The sequence below is a fragment of the Desmodus rotundus genome, chromosome 9 (assembly GCF_022682495.2).
Source record: "Desmodus rotundus isolate HL8 chromosome 9, HLdesRot8A.1, whole genome shotgun sequence".
Lineage (NCBI taxonomy): Eukaryota > Metazoa > Chordata > Mammalia > Chiroptera > Phyllostomidae > Desmodus > Desmodus rotundus.
In genome coordinates this window covers 52,495,305-52,523,127 of record NC_071395.1, presented here as the reverse complement: position 1 = coordinate 52,523,127, position 27,823 = coordinate 52,495,305, and the positions used below count along the sequence as shown (strand labels likewise).

General features: G+C 53.6%; 1 protein-coding gene across 2 annotated transcripts in view; it reads left to right on the top strand.

The window, feature by feature from the left end:
* Positions 1-27,823, top strand: part of LOXL2 (lysyl oxidase like 2) — a 92,031-nt gene that overhangs the window by 58,970 nt on the left and 5,238 nt on the right. The window contains exons 5-12 of one of the 2 annotated variants that reach the window (XM_053911079.2): positions 1,741-1,963; positions 4,776-4,956; positions 11,005-11,156; positions 15,791-15,958; positions 16,855-17,017; positions 20,915-21,158; positions 26,305-26,420; positions 27,557-27,693. In XM_053911079.2, the coding sequence (XP_053767054.1) occupies positions 1,741-1,963; positions 4,776-4,956; positions 11,005-11,156; positions 15,791-15,958; positions 16,855-17,017; positions 20,915-21,158; positions 26,305-26,420; positions 27,557-27,693 (1,384 nt within the window). Of the gene's footprint in view, positions 1-1,740; positions 1,964-4,772; positions 4,957-11,004; positions 11,157-15,790; positions 15,959-16,854; positions 17,018-20,914; positions 21,159-26,304; positions 26,421-27,556; positions 27,694-27,823 lie in introns of both variants that reach the window. The other variant, XM_053911078.2, reaches the window with a different exon arrangement.

The following is a 27,823-nucleotide window of genomic DNA, read 5'->3' as shown; positions in this document are numbered from 1 at the left end:
CATTCTTGTGAGCTGATGTAAGAGGGCGGCAGGGCTGTGGGGCAGCGGTGGTCAGGACTCTGCTCCTGGCAGAGTTGCTGTTCTCTGAAAGCTGAGGGTGGAAGGATTCTTCGAGCTAGTGGGAGCTGACGCATCCTTGCACAGCTGGTACCCCCAGCACGCCCTCTGTCCTGATGTGGAGTGTCATGGGGAACATGCTGGAGGTTGTGGTTCTACGCAGGGAGGGGCAGTGGTTCCCAGAATTATCCTCAGTTCTCCACTCCAGGCTGCAGCCCTGGTGAGCATAGGTCCTGCGTTTTCCAAGACAGGCCTCTTTCCAAAGATGCTGGGTCACTGCGCCCACAGTTGTGCTAGAATTGCTGTGTCTCATCTTTGGTTACAGAACGATATTGGTGTGTCTGGGTTCACGTCCCAGTCACTTGGAGACAAAGCAGGAACTCGCAGGCCTGCTGGGCCAGCGCAGTCAGGACCTTGCTTCTGTTTCCTACAGGGGCCACAGGGCCCTGGGAGCCCCCCACCGGGCAGCCAGCAACGATGCTGCCTGGCTCCCTCCGGCAGCTCAGGGGGTCCTGCCAGGCTGGGACAGGCGCACAAACCTCAAAGAGCTAGGACAGCCTGAAACGAGAGGACAAGGTGTCCTCTGCCATCATTCAAGGCCCAGCTCAAACCCTACTCTTCTGTGAAGTCGTCCTTTGTCACCGCCACCACGGGGAACCCACCCTAATCTCATCTCTTCTTTCTCTCCTGTACCCAGTACGGTTTGTTTGTTTATCTTACAAACACAGGGGTAGCCCCTCCTGTGTGCTGGACGTGGTGCTCAGTGCTCCACAGGTGGTAACTCACTGGACTTTCCCAGCAATACTATGGAGTAGTTCCTGATGCTGCTTCTAACTTGGAGATGGGGAAACTGAGGCACAGTAACCTTTCTGATAACCAGCTCAGTGTTCATTGATTGCTTATTGTTTTAGAAAAAACTTTGGCTCACCTTGATCCATACTCTGCCCTCCATAGAAAGGGTGGTGACCCAGGGTAGGAGCTTCTCTAGGACGTGGTGTGGAGACAGACTCAGCCTTGCTGACTCCCGCCGGGTGAGGATTTCACCGGGGCTGTGGCTGAGCTCAGTTACCATTATGATCTGTTCTTACCAAGCAAATGATTCTTTAGTTCAGCGGAGGGGTCACTTTAGACTGTTCTCTTTGCATTTGCATCCCTGGCGACCTTGTGTATCCTCAGGAGAGAGTTCAACGACCCAGCCGTACTGCTTGCTGACAGAGGGAAATAAAGGCAGGGGACAACAACAGATGTTTTCTGAAGAGTTCGGGTGACCCACCACAGTGGTTTGCCCAGCCAGGACTGAGGGGTTTGCTGGGACCAAGGGTCCCGTCTCTTTCAGATCCCATTTTGCATTTTGTATCAATGGGCTCTCACCACGCTGAGTTAGTCCCCTGTCTCCTAGAGTGTAAGCTGCCTGGGGGCAGGAGGCCACTGTCCCCTTTCCAAGCTCAGGGCCCAGCGCAGTGCCACGCGCTCAGTGAGGGCTTACAGGCACGCTGTGCAGGTTCCCGTCTGTGAGCCCGGTGGGGCTCCAGGTGCAGAGGACGTGCCACCCAGCTCCTGCAGCCCATGCCCAGGAGCCGGCACAGCAACTGGCCCAGGGCAGAGGCCCAACGCCTTGCTGTCAGAGGAATGAGGGGTGGGTTCCAGGACACTCCGGTCACCTGCCCCTCCTGTGCTCTGCAGGATGTTTGCTGCCCGGAAGAAGCAGCGCTACTGGCGGTTCTCCATGGACTGCACGGGCACAGAGGCCCACATCTCCAGCTGCAAGCTGGGCACGCAGGTGACACGGGACCCCGTGAAGAACGTCACCTGCGAGAATGGGCTGCCGGCGGTGGTGAGCTGCGTGCCTGGCCAGGTCTTCAGCCCCGATGGACCTTCGAGGTTCCGGAAAGCCTACAAGCCGGAGGTGAGGACAGGGCAGGAGTCTGGCCACTGGGCCCCTAGGGTGGGTGGTGGCAGCTAAGGGAACAGACAAGGCCCCCAGGAGAGTGAGGGGAGCCGGCCCCCAATCAGACTGCTTTTCTAGAAGACGGGAAAGTGCACGGCACCTGTCAGGGCCAGTCTCACAAATAGATGCCACCTCTAGAGTGTGACGAACAGCTGACCCCCTCCCCCAAATCATAGCACCCCCTTCCACCACCGCTGCTCCACTCTGAGACCAGGGTCCTCTCTGTGGAAGACAGATACCCCTGCAGGAGAGGAGAGCTCCTCAGCATTGACATGTACTGTCTGCCAGATTGGAATGGGGAGGGCGGACACCTTCTGCTTTGCACAATTCCCAGAGGACAAAGTGTTCTAGAGCTTTTGGACATGCAATACAACTCTTAAAAGTACGTGAGATCAGCTACAAAGCTTTTCAAACATGTTTTGGTTTATTCATAACGTAAAGGATTAAAATTTTAAAAAGCTTTCACAAAAATAAAAAATCAAAATCTTCCATTACCATGTCATCTGTTCCCATAAGTCATGTTATATGTATGGGCACTGTGCCTGTGCATGTGTGTGCACATGCATGCGTGTACTCGGGAGATGTCAGTGCATGTCTCCTCATGTACATGAACGCCCCATTTCAGCAGGCTGATTTCCCAACACAAGGGAACCATCCCAGCCAGGGCGGGCTTGCGTGTCTCTAAAGGCAGCGTTCTGCCTCCCTTGGAAATCAGGAAGAAGCTTTCCTTTTTCCTACTCTTTATTTTTCATCTGTCCACTAAAGGGTCTCTGGGGTTTGCATGTTCTGGAAACTGCTAACATGGGGCCAGTGGGTGGGAATAGTGGGTAGCAAATACACATGCACAAGGAGAGGGAGGAGTAGGAAAGAGCATTGAGCATTTCATAGGAAAAGATTCCCTGTGCCAGATAAAACCTTGGGACCTCGGGATCAGCCAGCTGGCAGGGGTGAACTCCAAGTCAGCTCTGGGCCTGGCCGGGTAAGCGGAGGGGGAAAGGTCGCAGTGGCGGTGGATGGGGTGTCCAGGAGGTGGGGCGGAGTAGCAGACCCTCCCCAAGCCTGGCAGGTTTTGTTGGCAGAGGCAGCGCCCTTCTGTCTCCTTTCCTCTCATCGCCTGCCCTCCAGCCTTTCCCCTCTGCCCTCCCAGATGGCCTCTCCCTGCCAGCATCAATGACCTGCTTTTAGAAAGGGGGCAACAACACTCATCTGTCAAACCAGGACAGGAGACAGATAAATCACACCGGGGGTCCCTCCCAGACTGGGGGCAGTGTATTTGGACAAAAGAGGAGGCCTTAAAGGCAAGGAGTGACGTGGCTGCTGCAGCCCAGCCAGGGAGCAGAGGGTGTGGGAACTGTTTGCAGTGCCTCGTCACCCAGATCCCAGGCCCTACTGTTTGGAAATCCCTTTTACTGTGCGGTTTAAAGCAAAGGAATCGACCTCATACCAAGCCAATTAAAAAAGGAAAAAAGCAAGGGAGCCTGACATCATATTTTCCCTCAGTGACTCTGCCTGGCCCCTGCAGGCTGCTGCGGGGTTCTTGGACAGTCCGCTGCATGGGGAGGGGCTCTGGCATGGTGCTAGACCGCTTGGGTAGGGAGGTGGGGGGAGGAAACGGGTGGAGCCAGCAGTTTTACTTGTTTTCTAAAGCTAGAAGCAGAGCTCTTGAAACCAGTGGGCCTTCTGCACCCACCCCTGTCCCTTTTTTCTTCTCCCCCAGTGACAGGGTCAGAGGACTTCCTACAATCAGTAAAACTGGGTGCTGCCACAGTTGGTAGGGGAGAGGTGTGGCCAAGGGGGAACCTCAGCGGAGGATAGAGACACAGGTCCCACTTGATCCCGCAGCCCTCAAGGTGGCTGATACCTGTGAATGTTTAAAGACACCGCCTCCAACCAGGCCTGCTTTGGCTGGACCATCAGTGGGGGTGGAAGGTGGGGTGAAGGGCGTCCTGGGCTGAGGACGACACAGTAGGACAGTGACCAGTCTGATGCAATGCACATTGAATGGCTGCATAGTCACCCCTTCGTCCCTCTGTGTTGAGCCAAATGACAGTCAGCAATAACTCAGAGCCTTGAAGCCTTCAGAGTCCCCCACCCCAACACACACACGCACAGGCACACACACGCACGCACCAAACTGATGCAGGCCAGGGCATGTGGGCAGATGGAGTGCAGCGACCTGGGTCCCATCAAGACCGTGTGATCCAGGGGGGTCATGACGCTGGTGGAGAGCGGGTCTCACGCCTGTGCAGTGGAGTAGACCCCACAGGAGATACGGCTTCCAGGCTGTCCATGAGCAGTTAGGGTGTTTAACAGGAACCGCCCACCCTGTCTGCATCTTCTGAAGAGTGGGGCTGATTTGGACTTGGAGTAGAGTCAGGGGTGACAGCAGCAGAGGGGTGGGCAGGCAGGAGCCCTGGTGTTACAGCACTGCAATAAGCCAGGGAGAAGGACGATACAGCTGGGCTCTGCAGACTTTGGGGTTGGGAGCTTCTTTCTGTAGCTCTAAAGCCTGAGGCTCTGGATGAGGGGCTGGACGGAAGGGCTGGTGGTAAGGTCCTTGAGCCAAGCATGGGTTGGAGGAATGAGCTGATGATGCAGAGTCCCCTGCCACACGCACGCACACACATACACATCTAGTACAGCTCTAGTTCCTGGCCTGGGGGCCCCGGCTTGGAGGGGGGTGGTTGGGAAGGGAGGGCAATGGGCCATGACCACCTGCTGCTCATGTCTCAGTGCGTACACTCAGCAGAACCGTGTGTCTCTTTAGCAGCCTCTGGTGCGGTTAAGAGGCGGCGCCAACCTTGGGGAGGGCCGCGTGGAGGTGCTCAAGAACGGTGAATGGGGTACCATCTGCGATGACAAGTGGGACCTGGTATCTGCCAGCGTGGTCTGCAGAGAGCTGGGCTTTGGGAGTGCCAAAGAGGCCATCACTGGCTCCCAGCTGGGGCAAGGTAAGGAGAGGGGAGGACGATCCACAGTCTGTCTTCCTGGGGAGCTGGCTGGCCCAGGGCTCTCCCCACTCTTCCTTCTTTTCCTCCCACCTCCAGCAGATGCTCCCATTAGGGAGTCTCGGGCCTGTCCCCGGGCAGTCAGAGCGGGAAGTGCCTTGGGGAACACTGCATCCCCACTTTCCAGATCTGGAAACTGAGGCCCAAAGAAGGGAGTAAATTACCAAGATGAGACAACATATTAGCAGCCAGTGAATACTTTAATGGGGGTCTCCCAGCTGCCCCACTGAGAAACTGGAACTCTCGGGAAGGTGCCCCAGGAAAGCACCTCAGGTTCGTCAGGCCGTGGACCACCCTGGGCGCAAAAGAATCCCCAATGTGCTCTTACTTTTCCCCTCTGGCGCCGCCCCACAAACATCCGCTCCCTGCCACCAGAGATTGGGAACATGGTGGCTCTCTCCTGCTAGTCATGGGATGCTATGGAGAAGGGGCCTGGTTCTTATTAAGTGTCCTGAACAAATCTTCCACTTGAGAAAAGAACCAAATATAGGAGACTTACAAGTAGGTCACTGTGTTGAGAGTAATGTTGTGAACATTACATGACAATAGCGTCCCCTCCCGCCGAGCCAGGGGACCACTGACCCATGCAAGCCCTGGGCCTTCAGAAGGAGTCTCTTCGCCCCAAACTGCAGCCCCGTGAGTGCCCAGCCCACTCCTGGAGAACTGTGGGCTGAGCAACAGACACCCGCCCCTCAGTGTTGACCAGCGGGGAGGCTGCAGTGGCCCAGGCCTGCCCTGGTGGGGAGCGGGTGGGGAGGAAGGAAAGGGCCCCGGGTGAGTTATGCGGTGTCCTATCCGGTGGGCAGAGGTGTTTCCATTCTGTCAGACATGGGGCCATTGCCCCACAGAAAGGAATGTGGTGAGGTCATAGATCACAGCCCAGAGGAGATAATAGCCCAGTGGGCTGGAGAGAGAGTCCCAGGCCATCTGGTCCAAAAGATGAGGGATTTGACAAAAAGCCTGAGGTCATCCCCACAGCTAATGGCAGAGAAAGGCTGAAACCCCAGTCTTCTGACTCAGACAAGGGCCTCTCCCTTTGCGCCCAGTCTGGCTCACATCAAGAACGCTGCTCTACCTTCACTCTCCAATCCTGCAGACTTCCTGGGTGTGCACAGAAGTTTGGGGTCTAGGGTGGACTGTAATGTCACAGTGTGCCGCTTGGCAGTCTGACAGTCTTCCTCCTCCCTGGTCATGGTGAACTATTTCCGTTTCCCTCAGATCTCAAACATTCCTACAGTTCATGCTCCTGATTGGCTGGCGTGATGGCTTGTGCTCTCCCAAGGCCAACAGGACAGCTCATTCTGAGGAATAAATAAGCACTGGGTGGCAGAAACATCCCATGTCCCCTGGCTGTGTGCTCTTAGACCTAATTACTTCCCTGCCCAGCAGCCACCAGGTCCCGAGGGCCTGCGGAACTCTGGGAGAGAGATGTTTGGCGTTTTGGGTGCTGTTCTTGAAAGAACCATTGGATGATTTACTCTCTGCCGCCTCACGGGGTGGACTCAAACTGGTGGACAGGAAGAATCAACGTGAAATCACAGAGCAGATGGGATCTGTCCCTCAGTCCTGGCTCAGGATGATAGACCAAGTGACCACACCCAAGCGAGGGCAGAGAGAAAGCGATGACTGAGAGTCGGGACATCTGAGTCCTGCCCCAACCCTGTCGCTGTTTGCACAGTGACTTCGAGCGACCTTCTGGGCCTCAGGATCTTGGCTGGATTCATGATGTCAGAGGTTCCATCTGGCTGCAGCCTCCTGTGATTCTCTGAAACTTTCCCCGGCAGGGAAGCCATGTCAGAGTCCAGCTCTGCACTTTGTGCCACGGGGCCCTGCACTCGCCACATCCCAGCTGTCTGCTTATGCACCCTCCAACCACCATGACCGAGCTGCGTGCAGGAGGGCCTTTGTCTTTTATCTCCATGTCCTTAGTGCTGAGTCTGCCCAGCTCGTGGGGCTCCAGGAACATTCATTTTATGAAGAGTGAATGAATGAATGAATGGATGGGTTGCAGTTGCATAAGCAGGGTCAGCCGGGTGAACACTCGGTAAAGAAGTGTCCGCAGTCAAGACTTGCCTGTCCAACAGAAAGGCCATGCAAGCCACATGCATAATATTACATTTTCTAGACATAATTTTAAATTTGGGGTGGGTAGTTACATAGAAAGAAAGGAAGAAAGAGAGAAAAGGGAGAAAGGAAGGAAGGAAGGAAGAAAAAGAGAAAGAAAGAAAGAAAAAGAAAGAAAGAAGGGAAGGAAGGAAAGGGGTGAAATTAATTTTAATAATATTTTCTTTACCCAGCAGATAGGAAATATCTTGATTTCAATATGAAATCAATATAAATGCTATTAATGAGATAGCTGACACTTTGTGCACTGACTCCTTGGAACCCAGGACGCACTCCACACTTACAGCACATCTCAGTCTGGACTCCACATTCCACGTGCTCTGTGTGCCCGGGGCTGCTGTATCGGATGGGGAAGCTCTAGAGCAGCGATTTCCAACTGGTGTGCTGCAAGAATTTTTAACACATGCAACACCTGACTATTTAGTCAGGGACACTGACCTCTTTTCCCTTAGATTGTCAAATTAAAAAAATGACAATAGCCAATACAATCACAGCTGTCTGGTGTGAATGAATCAAAACTATACTGATCTTTTTGACAGATCGGCAAAAATATATTTCTTGACGTGCTGCAGAACTTCAGGAATTAGTTTATGTGTTCCATGAGATGGAAAAGGTTGAAAATCACTGCTCTAGAGCATTAGCTTTCACCCCCTTTTGCTTGCAACCCCCAGTGAGGGATGCAGGTGGCGTACATGCACGCAGGTACAGCTGAAATAAAACTGTGAAGTGATGCTAATCTTTGCAACATGCAAGGCACTCTGCTATGTCCTGTTCTATTCTTCTGGCTCTTAAAAGTCTGATTCTAACCTGCAGAGTTGATTGTGGGTCCAGAGTCCATACCTTGCTCCAAGAGGTGGGGCGTGGCTTTGCTGCAGCACCCTTCTCCTGCCCCAGACCGCTGGTCATCTGGGGCCAGAGCTTGTACAAGGAGGAAGAGCAGGGCCAAGGTGGAGCTGAGGAGCAATTCAGTGTCCAGTCAGAACCCAGGAGGAAGGGAAAGCTGGGGGTCAGAATGCACATCAAACCCAGGTCAACAAAAGCAGCCAGGAGACTGAAGAGCCCACTGGGTATGCTGCAGCTGGACACCCAGGCCAGGGCCCTCCACCGATGCCCCCGGCCCTGCCCAACCTCCTGCAGGACTGGGCGGTGCGGAAAAGAGGGTGGTAAACACTGGTTTTCCTATCTCTGTGCCCTGCCCCTCTGTCCCAGGAATATGCATGCTTCAGGAAAGCCCAATAAATATTAGATATCCTTATCAGCACCGCCATCATCACCATTATCACCATCACCACCACCTTCATTACCACCACCACCATCATCATCATCCTCATCCTCACAATCACTCAACAGGTTCTGTCTGATCTAACTGGAGTCCACAGTTGCTGCCCATTTCTGTGTTCACCTTAATTCATGAGCTGTGGCCTCGGCTTGCCCTGTTTAGGATCTGTACTATGTCTCCGCCTTTCCACTCTGAGTCTTTGGATGCATCCAGCCATAGTTAGCAATGTGCTTTCATTAATTTTGTAAAATTCTAAGGGACTGGAGGCTCCATCATTTATGAAATTTCCAAGGAACTGGAACTTGGCACTTACCTACTACCACAGGTGGCTCTTAGAAGTTAATTTTTGGCCTCAGTGAGCCTAGATACTGGCGTCTCCAGAACCCTCTGACAGAGCCAGGGGCCCTCCCTTTGGGTTTAAAACATAGGCAGTCACCTCCGCCATTGACTGCATCGTATTATAAGTCTTTGTGTAAATGTCTGCCTCCCCCACGAACTGACTGCAGGCTCTTTGTGGCAGGGCCTTCCTTCTCCATATGTGAGTCCCGACACCTGGCACAGGGCAGACATACACCAGCTTCTCAGTGTAGTCCACGTGTCCATTCCAATACTGTTTGCCGCACTCCCTGTTTGCCAAGGCCTGGCTGGGGATACAAAGGGAACACAGACATGGCGCCTGCTCTTGTGGGGCCTACCCTGGTGAGGAGGCAGGCAGACATTGAACGTGAAGCAGAGTGCTCAGTGGGAGGCTGCCCGAGAAGACCCAGCTGAGATGGGGTCAGGAAGGCTTTCCGTGGAAATGGCATCGAAGCTGTGCACCCGAAGCGTGAGCAGGAGTTAGCTGGTGAGGACTGGGAGAAAGATGGTCCGGGCAGGGGGTCCGCGTGGAGGGAAGCACATGGCTCCAAGGAGCAGCCGAAAAAGATGATGTGGCTGAGGGTGAGGAGCTGGCAGAGCCAGAAGGCTAAGTGGAAGTCAGATCCCGCAGGGCCTGCCAGGCCATCTGGGGACTGAGGATTTTGCCAGGAAGGGCAGTGAGAAGCCATTGCAGGGATTTCAGGTGAGAAGGGACGTGATCTGATTTGTATTAGAAGACCCCTTGGGCTGCCGTGTAGAAAGTTTTGGAATAAGCAAGCAGGAGGGAGGCTAGAAGCTGCTGAATTCGTCGAAGTGGGAGGTGGCAGGGCTGTCGTGGTATCAAGAATGAGAGAGCAAAAGCACTGGGCTCTGGGGGAGTGAATGGGACGTGGCAATGGATTGCGTGTCGGTGAAAATGGAGGCAGTACTAGAGATGACCCGGGGTTCTGATGAGGGTCACCAGGTGGGCAGAGGAGCCCTTGCCGGTGAGGGGGAAGGGCTGGCAGGGAAACAGACTGGGGATAATCCTGCTGCTGGCTGTGGAAGTATAGAGAACAAAACAGGTGTCGCCTTCAAGTTCTCTCTGAAGGGGACAAAAGTGACAGGCTGGAGGGAGGTGTGGAGGTCAGGGGACAGTTGCCATAAAGACAGGAGGTTTGAACAGGTGTTTGAGTGATGAGGGCAAGGAGGGTGGTGAGGGTAAGGAGAGGGAAAAGGTCACAGGTAGGGCAGGGACAAGATGGCCGTCAATGTAGCCCAAAGCTCCTGGAAAGAACTGGGCTCCGATCCGTCGTGATGGGCTGGACAGAAGAGGTCGTTTTATGAGCTGAGTTGAGCTGAAGGCTGGTCAGACTGGGAATTCTCTCTCTCCAATGGTGGGAGGCCTCCCCTTGATATCTCAGCACCTGTAAGAGAAGCTTCCTGCATGCTCACTGTTGGTCATTTGCTGGATTCTTTCATCTGCCCCCAGCTCCACTCTCCATACTTGCTCATAAAACTGGGAGTCATGCTTGGGTGTGGCCAGCAGGGAGCACTGGTGGCAGGCTGGAGGTGGGCAGCGGAGAGAGGCCAGGTATTTATTACAAGGTCCCTGCGGGCCACTGTATGCTTCACTGAGGGTTAATAGCTCCCATCAGGTGCATTTCTACACTGCTCTCAGTTGTCACCACCCTCTGCTCACCTGCAGGCCTGGGGCTGCTTCCAGTGGCCCCAGGCTATTAGCCCCTGAGCCCAGGACTGCCCTTTGTGATTGTGTGATTTCCCTATACTCTGTTCATACCTTTATTTTTAAAATCTCTTCTTCTAACTCTCTTCAGATCATCCAATTTGAGCACACCCTCAGTTCCCTAAAGGGACTCCGACTGGCTGGGGATAGCCACCCCTTTCTGATTCGTAAATACCTGGAAGGTGAAAGCTGGGGAGGAAACCTAGGTGTCTTCCAGTCCATCTCCTTCATTTAGGGGAGAAAACAATATTCAGGAGGCTGAGCAAGTAGACCAAGGTCACACAAGTTGGTCCAACCCTCATTAGCCCTTGTGGGAGAAGTATATTCCGAGACAAGGGGCCGTTCTCTCCAGGGAGGAAAGGCGGGCCATTGAGCTGACTGTGGGAGGCAGTTGGGAGAGTTTTGAGGATGGGAGAGGCGTGTTCTTATTAACTGTGATTTTCTTGCCAGTTCCAGAAACTTTCCTTTGGAAGCCTTCATAGCCCACACTTGTTTTCTTCCCCAGGGATAGGACCCATCCATCTCAATGAGATTGAGTGCGCTGGGAACGAGAAGTCCATCATAGACTGTAAATTCAACGCTGAGTCCCAGGGCTGCAACCACGAGGAAGATGCTGGTGTGAGATGCAACATCCCTGCCATGGGCTTCCAGAAGAAGGTGAAGAGACTAGTCGCACAGAGGGAACTGTGTTATGTCTAGACCATTGAGGCCCCGGAGAGTACAGACCAAGTGACCTCACTCTGAAGGTTTCTAGTGGGTGGTATTAGGGTGCTCTGGTGATGAACTCCGGAGGGGCTCAGGCCCTGCTGTCATCACTGTTAGTGACAGGGCCACGTAGCATTTGTATGTGTGCCAAAAGAGAAAACACACGTATAAGTGCCGCTGTCCTGGGTGGCAGATGTTGAGCACCCACTGTCTGTCACACCCTGCACTCAGGGGATGTGTGGTGTGGTCGCATTTCAGCCCTTTCTGTGAGGGACACCCTTGGCATGGGTCCTTCCAAGGACCCAGAGGGACCACATTGACAGCAGGTCTGCAAATCATGCAGGTGCAAGCACAATGCAAACAATATTTGGGTACAGAAGACTGGATTTTGGTAACCAGAGAGAAAGAAAAAGGAACCTTAATAGCATTAAACCAGAGACACACCTTCCCACCTTGAGACAGGGGTCTCGAAAAACCTACGCTGTGTCTCCTAGCTTGGATGACCTTGCCCATGAGAGTAGCCAACAGATGACTTCCTCCTCTTTGCTGGGAGGTCTGTCCAATCTTACCAAATGGCCCAGTACATCTTATTTAATGTTCTTCATTTTGCCATGAATGTGGTCAGGTCTGTGCATCATCTGGTGGGTGGCACGGTGGAAGAGCTTCTTGAGTGTTTATTTTAAAGATGAGCAAATGCAGACACATCAGGGTGCAGAATGGTTCCCTAGCTGGGGTCCTGCTTGGACAGTGATTCTTGACCTTGTTACCAGTATGCCAAAAGCACTACTGAATGGTCAACCACAACACATTGTGTGTACCTCATTGCCCCAAGGCCAAAAATATGAACCAAATAGCACTTGACCAAGTCATGCATTTGCTTGTGGGTGAGCAGGGCTGTGGGTGAGCAGGACTGTGGGTGAGCAGGCGTGTGGGCCACAGCCCCACAGTGGTAGGAAGGCTGGCCATCTGTGATTACCCAGCAGCATTCTAGTAGCCGTAACAGAGCTATAAAAGGCGGCATGCTCTGAGCTGGCGTGTTGTGGCACCATTCACTTCAGACAGATTGGGTGGGGTGGGGTTTTCAACCCAAATGAGAGATCTATGTTATGGTGGGAATTGCTGAGCCAGGCCCAGGGAGGCCAGCAGAGGCACCGAACTCCCAGCACAAACAGCCCTCACCCTTTCACGGCACCCAGTTCTGGGAGGTGGCCCCTGCTCTCAACTGTAGAGTGTGGGAGAGTTTTACACCTGGATCTGCTGTTTTGTTCCCTGGCAAGTCACCTCTGGAAGAAATCCCTGCACCAATTCTCGTCACAGCAGACAGTCAGGCTTCCATAGGGCCGGGCTTGGGCCCCAAAGGTACTGGCAACAGCACTGGGCAGAATTGAAACTTCTGAGTTTTATCGTTGTTAGTACGCTGGGCTGACAGAACAAAACGCCACAGAGCTGGGTGGTTTAAACAATAGAAACTTTTCATCTCATCGTTCTGGAGGCTGGAACTTCAAGATCAAGGTGCTGGCAAGGTTGGTTTCTCCTGAGGCCTCTCTCTTTGGCTTTCAGATTTCTCACTGTATCCTCTCCTGGCCTTTCCTCTGTGCTTGTGCATCCCTGGCGTCTCTTCCTCTTCTAGTGGGAGCAGCAGTCATTCTGGCTGAGGGCCCCGCCCATATGACCTCATCTAACCCAATTATCTCTTGAAAGGCTCTTTCTTCAAATATAGTCACATTGGGGATTAGCATACGAATTTTAGGACACAAGTTGGTTTATAACAACCACTCACTAACTGATCCCTTAATCTTTCTGAGGCTTCAGTTTGTCCCTCTAATAAAGGAGGTGAGAGAGGATCCCTAGAAAAATCAGTTGACTTTTCCTTGAGTGGCTGATGAAGGCCACAGACGTGGAGCTGGTCTTGTCTATCCGGTCACAGTAAGGCCAGCGGCACTCAGGAAAGCCGGCATCGGCCTCCTGAAGGCCAGGCCTCTTGCCTGTTCTGAGCCCTTCTGTCTGCTCTGAAGAGAGTCTTGTTTTCTGACCGGAATCCCAGCTAATAATGGCCATTGCTATGATGGTGTCTAATATCTCATGAGCGGTTCCTGGGACCAGGCCTTGCCGAGCACTTTCCATGAACTATTTCATTTTATTCATCTACTCAACAGCCCTGGGAGGCAGATGCAACATCATAGCCACCCTTGGCTTGTCTGTCTGCCAGCTGACCTCATTGACCCCTGCAGCCCCTAAGTCCATAATAGGAATGAAGACGTGCCCCAAGGGTCATGCTGTTGCTAAGGATCGGTCAGCTATTGTACTGTTGCTAAGGACGGTTGACTGGACAGCTTCAGTGCTACGGATTCCTGGAGATGTCATGCCTTATCCCAAAGGCATGAATTGTTAGAAGCTCAAAGGGTAGCAAGGTGAGGTATCTGGATTAAGGTCTACATTTTTTAGAGCCCTTCCCCAAATTTCAGGTCTCCCTGCTTGAGCTCATATAAGTTGGTCCATGCCTTCACTTAATGGGAATGATTATATATTTATTCATTCATTCCAGAAATAGTTGTGGCATACCCAACATTCCTGAGATGCTGTCTTTGATATTGATTACACAGAAGAGCAGACAAATCCAGCATTGCCCTTTGGAGCTGATATTCTAACAGAGAGACAGACATTAAACAAATTGTAAGGTCGTGTAATTATAATCGTCACAAATGCTAAGGAGACATATACGTGTTCTGTGCTGGGCCCTTGTGGTTCTTATGAAGATTGCAAGATGCCCTTCAGCAATAACCATCAGAGAACTTTGAAGACACAAAGATTTATTACTTACAGGACTGAAATTACACAGTGCGGGGGCCACACAGCGAGGTCACAGATGGAGAGAGAGCACCCAGGGCTGGGGTTCCGCTTTTATTGGGGTCAAGGGTGAGGTCCTAGGGTTCTGTGGGCTCACTTTTTATTGCTGAATGTAAAATGTAAGAGAGAAAAAAGTGGCCCAAATGTCAGTTATCAAAATCAACCCAGATCTCCGAGATAAAGGACCCTCAGTGAGCCGGGGGGGCTGTCTTCTCATCCAGTCGAATGGCTGGCAATGTGTTTTTTTGAGATAGGCTCCTTGAAAGGGGATGCCTCGTAACCAAAGCTTAAGTGAGGTGCTTGCCTTGCACAAAACAGAAAACCACAATAGGGAGCTGTGGAATGTAAGGGGGCGCTGACCCCCAGCAGAGGGGACCGTCAGACTGGAAGAGGAACAAGATCGACCAGGACAGGGCCTCTCTATGTAGTGGGCTTCCATGTGAAATGTGTGACTTCCTGTGGGACACGGTCACAAGAGTCAGGGAGCCATGGTAACAGGAAGGAGGCCCTTGTGCCTGGAGGTCGGGGAGCAAGGATGAGGGACATACTTGACAGGCGGCAGAGGGGAGCAGTGGGGCCCCAGGGAGCCACCGACCTGTTCTAAGCAGGGGAGTGGCAGCTCAGGTGCTGTTTAAAGATGCCTCTGGCGTCTGAGTAGAGAATGGGCTTCTCTGGACTGATGGGCTTGCTTCCATCTCGTGGATACTGTGAAGTACGTTAACGGACAGGGTTCTCTCTTCCCTTTGAAGGGGATGAAGGCAAGAGTAAAGGCCAGAGACGGTGGTGCCTGGAAGAAGGGGAGTGGGTGGGTTGGTGAGAGACTTGGGGGATAAAATCCACCAGGATGTGGGCTAGGAGAGGGGGATGATGTTGAGGATGGTTCCCAGACTTCTGACTTGTGTAACAGAATCGAGCAGGCACGAGCAGACCAGAGCTTGCAGCCAAGCCCATTCCTCTGCCTGTGTTTGTAAATACAGTGTTATTGGGACACAGCCACGCCCAGTCTTTGGTATGTCATCTGTGACAGCTTGCACACTACACGGCAGAGCTGAGTGCTTATGGCCCACAAAGCCTCAGATATTTCCCAGCTGGCCTTTTATAGGAAGTTGGCTGCCCTGGGAGAGATGGTAGTGACTTTAGCTGACTCAGGGAACGAGGGGGAGACAGCACAGGTTTGGGTAGAAAGAGAAGAGAGGACAAGTTCTGATTAGGGGTCTCAGAGGTGCCAAGTGTAATTATCCAGTAGGCGGTTGGCTCTCTGGGTCTCTGGCAGCGAGTTCTGGGTGGAAAGGACAGCAGGGGTGCTGCGGGAGGAGATGAGGTCCGGAGCTGGGACTAGCCACGCAGAGGGTGTGGCAACAAGAGGGCCCAGGAAGCAATCTAGGGAATTCTGACATTTTAGAGACCCTGAGTGCATCCTACCAAGTGTCTGATTCTAAGAGCAGCCCCCGCTGGGTGTCTCATGGGGAGCAGAGGCAGATTCTGCTGTGGTATTCAGTGGTGGTCCGTGGGTCTCCCGGCTACCTAGGCTGTAGGGCCCCAGTGTGCTGGGACCTGATATGTAAGACCAGGCTGGGCACGATGCTGGCACACAGTAGGCTCTCAGTGATACTGTTGAATCTGACTGTATCCCAGGCAGGACCTCATGGCTAGGGAGAATTGGGACCAATGGCAATACAGTGGGACTGCTCCTCCTCTCCATCCCCCACTGGTGACCATGCCCACCTTTCTGTCCACAGCTGCGCCTGCATGGGGGCCGGAACCCCTATGAGGGCCGGGTGGAGGTTCTGGTGGAGAGGAACGCGTCCCTTGTATGGGGGATGGTGTGCGGCGAGAGCTGGGGCATCGTGGAGGCCATGGTGGTCTGCCGGCAGCTGGGCCTGGGGTTCGCCAGCAACGCCTTCCAGGTGAGAAGCCCTGGCCTCAGGCCTCTCCATCCAGTCTGATCCTGCCCACCTCTATTCAGCCATCCCCCACCCTCTGTCTTCCATGGACCTTCCCCAGCTGCCCAGGATGAGGAGAGCAAAGGGCTGGGGGCTCGGAGGCAGAAAACACATCCTGACCTCGGTTCTGCCCCTCACAACTCTTGAGTTCTTGGGTGGGGGTTACACACACACACATACCCTCCCTGGTCCCTCATTGCAGAAAGAAGGTCAGTCCACTCGGCTTTGTGCACTGGGACTCACCCTAGGACAAGGGCTAATCTTGGGGTGTCCTGATGTGTCTTTGCAGAGGGAAGCAGCTCAGTCCTAAGGGGTAGTAGAGACTGCCCAGGCCAAGGCCCACCACACCATATGCCTTAGCTTGCTCCCTTGGAGGCCCCTCTGGCCAGAACATGTTCACAGCGGCAGGCCACGCTCATGCATTCTCCCACTGATGGGCTGCTATATTTCTAAGCCAATCCAGAACCCTTGTCACAGCAGCTGCGCCCTCACCCAGGTCCCTTCCTCAAAGACAGTGACTCAGCTGAAGGCAGCCAAGCTCCTGCCCCCACCGAAAGGCAGAAGAGAAACAAGTGGTGTTTGGCTTCAAAAATTCTTCCCGCTGTGCTGGCCAATGCGGCTCAGTTGGTTGGGTGTCATCACATGAACCCCAGTCTCATGGGCAGAAGACCTGGATTCTCACTCGTTCTGCCACTAACAAACTGTACGACTTGGGTAAATGATTCTCTGTGCCTTAGCCGTCTCCATCTGCAAAATGGGATCATAAAGCTTTGAGACTTTTGTGAGGCTGAACGTTGATAGAATATGAGAAAGTGACCACTCAAGGTCACGTGCTGACCATTTCTTTGTCAATTCTCCAGGAGACCTGGTACTGGCACGAAAACAGCAATGCCAGCAATGTGGTCATGAGCGGAGTGAAGTGCTCGGGAACGGAGCTGTCCCTGGCCCACTGTCGCCACGACGAGGATGTGGCCTGCCCCCGGGGCGGAATGCAATATGGGGCTGGAGTTGCCTGCTCAGAAAGTGAGAGTCTCTGGGGGGTCGTGTCCACCCTCCCTGCCAGGCTCCAGGAAGGGGCCAGAGCCCCCTGGTTATTCCTTCCTTGAAGGCCCTGGGGCCTCTGCCATGAGCCAAGCAAAAGAGGAGAGCAGAGGTTAATTCTAGTTAAGTGAGAAGTTGGGTGCAAACGGCAAAAGGGATTCCCCCAACCCGAACCACAGAACCATGCCTGATAGTGGCTGGGGTGGGGGTGGGAGTGGAAGAAAGCAGGAGAGCAACCGGGGTGTCTGGGGGCCTCGGGTTCAAATCCCGGGGTCACTGTAGACTACTTAAGTGACCTTCGGCAGGTTTGTGGCTGAGAACTCCTGTTCTTAGCGGGAACGTTGAGCAGAACACTTCCTCAGAGGACGGTTCCGAGGTGAGTGAGCCATGCAGCCGGTGCCTGGCGCCCGTGCTCGCCAGCCTGCTTTCTTCCTGCTACTTTTCTCCGCAGATCATTTTCTGTTTCATGACCTCGAGGCGATTTGGCTTCCTGGTGACCCCCAGGCACTCTAGAGAGACTTAAAATACAGAAGGGGGAGCCCCACCAAGGGTTTAGAATGGCCCAGCTAGTGAAGTTTCCCTTCCAGGCTGCGAGAGGGCCAGAGGAGGGCCTGCAGGCGTGCCACGCTCCGGGCCCCTGCCCCTGGCCATACAAAACCACTCCCTCGTGCATCAGGGAGGCAGGAGAGGCCCAGGGTCTGGCCCAGCACCCTGAGACCAGACCCTGCCAGCCACTTATTGCTGATCTCAGCAAAGCTAGGTTAACCCCTGTGGTCTGCAGTTATCGTCTTTTTTTCTAGAAGCTGAAAATTCAAGTATGACAATGACTATATACAGGTGCTTAATAAACAGTGATGCACTGTCATTTACCATCATGGAGAACTAGGGAGAAGATTAAACCTTGAGCTCAGCCAGATCAATTCTCCCATCAGCCCCTTCTAGACTCGCACAGCATATCCTAACCCCGTGAGGCAGGACTCTGGATGCCAGCGCTGGCTGCCTCGGGCAGGCAGACACCCCAAGCTAGCATGTCCTGTCTGAGAGGAGGGACAAGATCCTCATCTTCACCAGCCCTGCAGGGGAAATACACCCAAGCACAGAGACCCAGTCTCACTGCTCTCAGGGGCCTTTTCTTGGCTTATTAATTCATTTATATTTGTAATAGACCATTTGTTCCCAAAGTATATTTAGATGACATAAACCTAAATAAAATTCAAGATAGCATCAAATAAAAGCAGGTGAAAAGAAAGTAGACATGGGCAAAAAGTTAGTGGCTGCAAATGGATCCGAGAGAGGTGAATTAAAAATATGTGTTATAGAGTCCCGTACATGTACTGCCGAGAGGTTGTAAATTTCACAGTGAGCTTCCTAGCAGCCAAAGGGAAGAGGAAAACTGTTCATTAATATAATTCACAGTATCCGTGAGATAGAAGCAAACCCATGAGTCAAGAGAAGCTTGAAGGAAATTTACTGTGAGGACTGCAAGTTGCTGGATAAGCAACGCCCTGCACAGACTCCTCACTGCAGGCCCCAAGTGAGCTTCAAGGTGCTGTTGCTCAGAGAAACCCTCAGCTTAGGCTGATGGCGTCACCCAGAGTCTGCAGGGGGGCAGTAGCTATTTGGGCCAGAAACACTGATGTGACTTAATGCTTTATTCAGAGAGATAAAGGCTATTCTCTAGGCATCCCCTTGTAATTACCTTTCCTGACCCAGCATTTCTCAGGCCCCAAATCTGTGAGGCCTCCCCCATCTCTGTCTTGCTCATTACTCCCACATTCACTCCATCTTGATTTCTACCTTTCTGTGGTCTCAACACCCTCCACTCCACTGTCTCTGCCTGTGTTCTGGGTCCCCCAGTGGCACGTGCCCCCAGCTCCCTCCCTTCCCTGAGCCAGAGTAGGTGCCTGCCTCTCTCTCTCTCTCTCTCTCTCTCTCTCTCTCTCTCTCTCTCTCTCTCACTCACACACACACACACACACACACACACACACACACACACACACACGCTCCGTTCTGTTCAAGTTCCACCCATGCTCTCCCATAGCACTCAGCGAGCCCGGCCCACGGCATCCAAACTTTCCAGGCGACCTTCTACCCCCACCCTCCTTACTGTCCAGACCACATACCTTGCCCCCTTTCACACCTCAGGGACCTGCCCTGTGCTACTTGTTTTGCCTGAAATGCTCTCCCTACTCCCACACCTTAGAGTTCTTTCCTCTAATCTCCGTTAATCCTCCAGGGAACAGCTAGAAGGTGACTGCGTCCAAGGGAGTCTTCCCTGAATTCCCCAGACTGGGTGCCCTCATTATAATCCCCAACATATCCCCTATTCTCCTTCAAGCTGTGGCCGCAGTTGTGACCAATTAATGCTGCTTCTGTCCGTCTCTCTTGCGAGAGCACGAGGTCTGCCTTGTTTAGCAGTTCCATCATAACGCTTGGCAGGTGGGTGCATGAAGGCGTGCCTCCAATGGGCTTCTGGTGGACGTCCCGGATCTTAAGGGGGTCTGGGGACCAGCCAAGCACAGGCCCCACTATGTTGAGACTCCTGACCTGGAGGCAGAGCTGGCCTCCTCTCAAAAAGAGGTAAGCAGAGGGCTGTCCACGGAGTGCTGACTAGTGTACAGACAACGAATAAGAGACTCTCAGCCCCTCTCTTAAAGCGCCCGGAACACTCCGCACACCTCCTGGTGAGTGTCCTCCAAGAGGAAAGAGTTCCCAGCCACTGGAAGCCCCCGATTCCTGTCTTCACTCCTAGCCCCACACCCACCTGCATGCCCTTCCACATGCTCTTCTGAGATGGACCTTGTTGTAAATAATTCATATATAATATTTTTTGTGAAATGGCATGTACTAGAAATGTTCAATGTAATCTCCTTTATAAAGGGAAACTTACAGTTACCGTTAGTCTTTTTGTAAAGAAGTGAATCCTAATACAATTTACAGTAAATACAGATTGTAGCCATCAGTAATTTTTTAAACACCTGCTATGTGCAATGTGCTAATTGAGTAAATCCATACTGTTTAAAAGATGCCCTTTTAAAACTCAGCCCTAGAGCCAGTGTGAGTGGAAACCGGAAGAACCTGTTCAGGTAACTGGCAATATAATGAGCATCAGAGCCTGGAAAAAATGCAGCTCTTCCTCTCAGCAATTTCACAGAAAGAAGTATATTCCCAAGAAATCATTCAAGTTATATACATAGATTTACTACAGGATGTTTATGGCAACTTTATCTTTAACTGGGAAAAATTCCGAGCAACCAATGTATCTGAAAAATATGGGCTAGGGTTATGAATTAAATATTACGTAGCGATGTAGTAAATGTTGTAATGGATATTTATTAACAAGGAAATATGTCAAGATATATTTGAAAGGGAAACAGTATAAGCAGACTACAAAGCTATATACAGTATCACCCACATGGAAAAATAGATCTGTATGGCTCCCAGAAGAGTCAGCCCAAGGAATTAAGAGGGTTCTCTTTCTGGGTAGAGGGAACATTGTTATTGCTTGCCATCGTCCTTGTTATCGTTTGGCTTTTATTATGGACAATCTCAGGCCACTCAAAAGTAGTGAAGATGACAGAGCGAATCCTCATGTACCCATCACCTGGATCGCAGTTTCAGAGTTTTGTCCTGATACCTGGAGAGGTATCCAAGGGGACACCCAGAGAAGGGAAAGAGGAATTTGGGGTGGTGTCCCTGCAGAAAGGTGGCCTTGAGAGGGAGATCATGAGCCAGTTCCAGAAGGTGGTGCCAGGCAGGGACAGGGAGGAGGTGGTGAGCAGGGAAGGTTGCCTCAGTTCAGGGATCAGAAGTCAAGGACTTGGGCAGGCGTGAGGGGCCTTGCATCTGGCCTGAGCACCATGCCACCCTCCGCAGCCGCCCCCGACCTGGTCCTCAGTGCGGAGATCGTGCAGCAGACCACCTACCTGGAGGACCGGCCCATGTTCATGCTCCAGTGCGCCATGGAGGAGAGCTGCCTCTCGGCCTCGGCCGCCCAGACCGACCCCAGGACAGGCTACCGGCGGCTGCTGCGCTTTTCCTCCCAGATCCACAACAACGGCCAGTCGGACTTCCGGCCCAAGAATGGACGCCATGCGTGGATCTGGCATGACTGCCACAGGTAAGGCCTCCCTGCCATCGTCCCCAAGCTGTCCCAGCCCTCGTCCTGCAGAGCCCATATGGGACTGAGAAACACGATCACTTACAGAGGCCACACGGTCCAGGGCAGGGTCTCCCTGAGCCAGAGGGAGTCTGTATGCCACACTGGCCCGCCCTTCTCCGCTGCAGCTGCCCTGGCCCCTCCCCCTCCCCAAGCCCAGGCTCTCTCCTGCCCCACGTGCCTCTCACGTAAGGAAACAAACTTTGTCCGTGGTTCCCAAGTGTGTGCTCTACAGGGCGCTTGGAAGTTCGGCAGTAATTGAACTCTGAGGTCATTTAAAAATATACTTTAAATACCGGGATGTATTTAAAATATTTCTAGGAAGACAGTGGGTTTGGGGACAAGCATTTTAGCCCCAGGAGTCACGAGGCCTGGTGTCTCAAGAGTGCTGCACCTCTAAGCATCTGTGTGACACCAGGCAGCTGGGCCACATCACCCAGGACCTCTCATGTCCCTTCCAGGCCTCAATTTGTGGGTCTGATCCCAGGGCTATAAATCCCGGGTAGGAACAGAGTGAAATCCCAGAGCCATCCCCAGCTGGAGCCAGGAGAGGCCGCCCCGTTCATCTCCAGTCTTCCCATTCGTTCTTTGCCTTTATTCCTACTCTAATCCAGAAGTCGTGGCCCCTGCTTCTTCACCTTTTCCTGCCCAGACCTAAACTGGAAACAGAAGCAAGCTCACTTTTAAAAGGGAAGGGAGGGAGGCCCCTGCCATTCGACACAGCGGCCGCAGTCCCTCCCAGGGTCCACGGAGCTGGTCCAGTGGGTGCCCATCCCTGTGCTCAGACTCCCAGCCGCACACCAGAGCTTTGCACTTGGTCCCTGCTTCTCAAAGTGAGGCCACGGGCTGGCGCATCTGCTGTCAGCGCTGCCCCCCAGGGCCCGGGGCTGACTTAGGTAGGATCTGTGATTTAACAGGGTCACCAGGTACTTGTGTGACCATCATAGTCTGAGACACCCCCGTCCAGCTTATCTCTTGGCCTCCTCCCAGCTCAAAAATGTGGGGATCACTGTTAGGGGCACAAGAACAAACATTTCTTGACGCCCTCTGAGTGCCAGGCATGGGGCACCCTCACTTTCACGGGTAAGGAAACAGAGGCTTCGTGTTCGTAGGGAAACTGACTCAGGCCTGTCTGAGCCCACACCGCGTGCTCTTCCTGTCACCTCCGCTGACCCCTCATCACAAATCTCTCTGGCTGCTTTATCACAGGCTAGCTTATGGCCTCGCTACATTTGACTCAGTTTGGGGGTACACTTGTTCAACTCGTTTCAAAAGATAGGGCTGTGGTAGAACTTACGGGTGCTGAGTTTCCTCTATAATACTCTCTGTGTGTTCTGAGAGTCCTCATTAGCCAAAAAAGTTTTGCTCCTTGTGTAGAAGCACGTTGGTCTTCTGCAGGGTGGAAGTCGAGGGTAAAAGGGAAGTCGAGACCGTATTGGTGCCTGGCTTCCTTGGAGCACGTGGCAGCAGCCTGGGCCCGAGGGGGCTGTTACCGTCTGAGTGTCTATAAGTAGAAGGTAATTGCGTCTCTGCCCCACACTAGACGGTCCGCCCAGACATTACTGGGTAGGGGTCTCCGTGTCACATACGCTTGCTCTCCCACGAATGGGCTGTCCTCTGAGAATACACGTGGTGACGTTGTGCAAGCTTCTTCTGATTGCCCGCCCCTGCTCCTCCTGTGGCCTGTTTCATTTCTGGGCTTACAGATGTTCCAGTAGATGGTGTGGGAGGGCTGTGTGGGAAGGAGTATGTGGCTGAGCCTGTGTCCCTTCAGACCTCCCCTGCTGTTCTGTAACTGAGGACCTGTGAGCCTAGCGTCCCAGGGAGCATGAGAGAGCCCCCACCGAGCCTCCAGAGCTCTGGGGACTTCTCTGGGCTCTGTGGAAGGACCTTCCAACAGGACTCCTGGCCCCCAAACTCTACTGGGTCCCTTTGGGAGTCTGATGAAAGCTGGCCCTTCCTCCACTCAAAAAAAAATTTTTCTGGGATATTTAACATCCTGGTTCGGCAGATTCTGAGCCCATCTATGGAGCCAAAGCTGAGAACCCTGGCTCAAATTAGTGCAAATGAGGAAAACTATCCCCTTCCCAATGTAATTGGTGCTACAATGAGGAACAGAGCTATGTTCTTTGAAAGCCCCAAAGTGACACAGAGATTGACTGCCTCAGGCGTCTCCTCCCCAAGCAAGCGAGGAGGACATGCCCTGCGTCATTCTCTCTCCTACACGTTATCTTGGTTGATGGTCTTGATGAGGTGCCCCTCCTGCTTCTTGTGTCCCTGAAGAGAGGGGCCAAACCTGCGCACCTGGCGTATAGTGCCCCAGCTCTGACAGGCCAGATGAAGCAGGGCACAGACGCACACAGAGCGGGTCGCGGGGCTGGCCCGCCCCAGAGCGGCTGGGAGCTGGAGCAGCAGAGAGGCAGACGTCCATCCAGCCTGTGCCAGCCCTCCGAGTCAGGAAGGGCTTTGCTACAGAGGGGAGACTTTTGTTCACTCCACCCTGTCTCCCTGCTGTGCAGAGCAGTCCCGTGTTGGGTGAAAGCCCCAGAAATGTGATATGGCCTCTGAGAGCCAAGTGCAGGCCCTTGTCACATGTGTGGGCCTTTGTTCCAGCTGAGGGGCTGCCTAGCGCCTCGGGAAGGCAGGATGGGGTGAGTGGAAGGGCCCCTGCCCGTGTGGCAGCACCTCCTTAGACTGGGACACGCCCTGCCATGGGGCAGGAGCCCTGTCCCACCAGAGCTGAGCGCTGGCCAGGACCATCCACCCTGGAGGCACGGGAGGCACAGGGGGCATGGGGTGGGGGGGCAGGTACAGGAAAGATGGCGAGTGAAACGTCTCCACTACAATGTGCACTGATTCTCTGACTGCAAGTTCTGTTTGGGTCCCCAGTGACCTAGGCTAGCAAAGAATACACTCCAGCCTCTCGCCTTTCTCTGGTCTGGTTTTGTCTGTCGTGGAGCATGCGTCCATCACCGCCTTCCTCCACGAGTACCGTGTCCTCGAGTGCGGGGCTCTGGAATCTGCTGGAAGAAGTCATCCCTTTGTCCAGATCACATGAACGACCTCCTTCAAGTGTCAGTATCCTCAGGCTCTGGCGTTTCTTCCCCAGGGAAGCGTCCTATCTCTGCCCCATGGATCAGCCCCCTCTTAACCTTCCAAAGGTCGAGACGAGGCATCCTGGAGAGAGGAGGTGCACCCTCGTCACCAGGCCATGCTTCCCACCTTCCCGGGGGCAGTGGGGCGGGGGGGTGCCCCGGGCTCTGCAGCCAGCCGGCTGGGAGGGAGATGTGTTGCTGGGGGTGATGCCACACACACCGGAGAGGGAGTGGGGAGGCCCCAGGACTGCCACTAGCTAGGACTGGGAGGCTCCAACCATTTTATTCAGCCATTTTATTCCCCGTGTTCGCAGGGGAAAACTGAAGTGCTGTGGCGACTCTTAAATCAAGTTTGCAGGAAGCAGGGGGAGCGGGACAAGGTCAGCCTCACAACAGTTTGTCTGTGGCCTCCGTCTGCGTTGTGTTTAGACAAGGGAACATAAACCTATTTCTCTTCAGTCTTTCCAGCTGGTAAACATGGTAACAGAAGCTGTTCTCTGAAAGATGCAGACATGGTTTAGGCAGTGAGTCAGACTTCATGCCTCCTCTTGCTCCTTCAAGAAACCAAGAGACTTTCAACATCATCACTTCAGCTGCCACAAAACGTGTCCTTGTGAATGTTCTCGGTGGGCCCCCAGCTCAGCATCATTTTACCCAGAAACCTGACTGAGCTGGAAAAAGCCCAGCGTAGGAAGTTATGACATTATTTTTAGCCAAGGCAAACACGGGAGGAAGAGGAAAAGAACCTCTAATTTCTTCTCTGAAAACCTACCCTTTTCATTCATTCCCCTCTTCCCTCCATCCTACTGTGTATTCCAGCGGAGGGAGCCTGAGCCAACCATGACGGGAGGCCTGGGAAGCGAGGAAGCACCCTGGGCCTGGGGATAATCATAGCAATGGTAGTGGTGGCTGTAGTAATGAAAATTCTCCTCCCATCACTACAGGGAGGATTGGTAATAAGGAGAGAGTTGACAGGTACTGAGGACCCCTCTGTCACAAGCCCCGTCGTAGGTATTTCTACAGTTTCTCCTACTGGATCCTTACCGCATCATTCCCTCTTCCCGGAGGTGACAACTCAGGTCACGCATAAACAGAACAAGTGGTTCTGCTCCCATGCCAAGGTACCCTGCCTTCTGTTTTCCCCATTTTCCAAATGTCCCCTGTAAGGAGAGAGACAGGTGTGATCCATAGGTGCGGACTTGTGACTCAGGTGTTGCAGCTGAGGATGGCCCCACAGTAGCCAGGTGCCCCTGTGTGTTCTGAGCCAAATGCATCACTTTCCCAGGATCTGAGTGGGTTCTCTCCGCTCCTGCCCCGCCCAGTGAAGAGACCGCCGTCCTGTAAACAGCCAATCGGCCGGGCTGCACAAGCACTCTGTCCTCTGCTTCACCCCTTCCCACAGGCCTCCAGAGCTGTCCTCCCTGCCTTTCCTATCTGCTCCAGGCAAGGAGCACAGACCTGCCACTGCTCACTGCAGCTGCAGCCGACACCCCCGCCCCATCTGTTCCGGCCTCCTGCCTGCCTGTCCCTGGCTCACGCCTGGTGCCTGCTCTTCGGCCTCTCCCCCTACTCCACAGACGCTCCCCATTCCCTTCTCTTTCCCTCTCCACGACATTCCCACTTTAATTTCCAAAGACATCAATGAGTGGGCTGTGAGAGCCACCGTAGGCTTAGGGTGGTCAGTGGAAGCACTTGGTACAAATATTGGTGACCTACGGAGCCAACTGTGTGCCAGGCCCAGTGCCCTTCCCCGCAGCACCCCCGCCTTCCACGTGGTGTTCCCATGTAGCTGACCGGGGAGCCGAGGCTTTGGAAGGTGGGCCGCTGCCCCACTCTGGAGCCCACGTAAGCACTGTGGTACCACCTCATTCGCCACCCCCTCCTCTCCCACCGGCCACCCCTTTGGACCATGTGACTCAAGGTGTTCCCAGAAGCCAATTGCCAGCCAGGCAGTGGCTTGCAGGCAGCAACTGCTGCCCAGACTGACCCCCCGGTCCCGTCTCTCACCCCAGGCACTACCACAGCATGGAAGTATTCACCTATTACGATCTCCTGAACCTAAATGGCACCAAGGTGGCAGAGGGCCACAAGGCCAGCTTCTGCTTGGAGGACACAGAATGTGAAGGAGGTATCTTTGGGGGGAGTGCTGAGGGGCTACACAAGGACTCAGATGCTCTAATAGCGGTGCCCACCTGGCTCAGAGCCCAGGTCTCATGCTGGACACTGCCACTCTGGCCACTGCCAAATCCAACCTGACATTTCTCTGTGGGAGCTTCCATGGCCATGCTTGGGGCTGAGGGTGTGGGCAAGGCCTGGACCCCCCAGAGTTATGCTGATGGGGACCGGTGGGGCCACACCGTCTCCCTGGTAAGGCCCAAACCCTTGGACCAGACACAGAGTCCCCTCCCTCTCTGGCTACTACAGCCATTCTCCTTATGTCCCAAGGCCAAGTGCCCCTGCCCCTCAGGCTCTTACCCTTCAAGTTCAAGCTCAAGGAGTCCCTCTGCAGTCCCCAGACTCTCTGCCCCCGAAGACAGAGACAGCACTCTGCTCACAGTGCCCACCTGCTCTGTGATCACATGTGGGTGCACCTGCCACTCTCACGAGACTGGGGTTCCTCGAGGGAAGACACAGGGTTTTTCTCAGTATGCCCAGTGCTTAGAGTAGTGCCCAACTCTGCTTACAGCGGCAGCTCTCAGCAAATGGGACGGCCACTGTGTGCCATGAAACTGTGTAGCAAATGGGTGTTGAGCACCTACTGTGTGCCATGCAGGTGTCTGGCCCAGTCAGGTCGGGCTGAGAAACCAGACCCGAGCCCAGATCCAAGTATTGATTGTCCAGAGAGAGACAAGATAAACCCACATGAAGCTAAACAAATAATGCCAGAGCTTTCTCGGATAAGCATGTGCTTCATTCTCAGGCTAATGATTCCTTGGAAGGGCCAGGTGGGCCAGAATGGTCAAGGAAGGCTTCATGGAGGAGGGAACCCCGGCTGGGTCTGAAAGGAGGGCTGGGATGTGGGTAGAAAATCGAGCAAGGGTGTCTGTTGAAAGGAGAGAGGATCAGACACCACATGACGCAGTAGCTGCTGAGCTCTGATCAAGCTGAGGGTGGGGGGCTTGGGGAAGGAAGAGACTCTGAGGATGGGTCTGGGGATGTCACCCACCAGCAGGGCTCTTTGGGTCCTTTGTGGGGAGGGTGGCACAGAGGGCAGAGGCATCATTTGTGCATGGTGACTGGGGCTCCCTCCGCACCTGCCTGCAGATATCCAGAAGAATTACGAGTGTGCCAACTTTGGCGAGCAGGGCATCACCATGGGCTGCTGGGACGTGTACCGCCATGACATCGACTGCCAGTGGGTGGACATCACTGACGTGCCTCCAGGAGAATACCTTTTCCAGGTGAGGGCGTGAGGAGGAATTTCAGGCCCCTGCTAATGGGAAGAGGGGTCTCTTCCCCAGCAAGGGGGAGGCAGCCCCCTTTCTGCAGGTGCCCAAGCCCAGGACACATGCGTGGAGGCCAGGCTGTCTG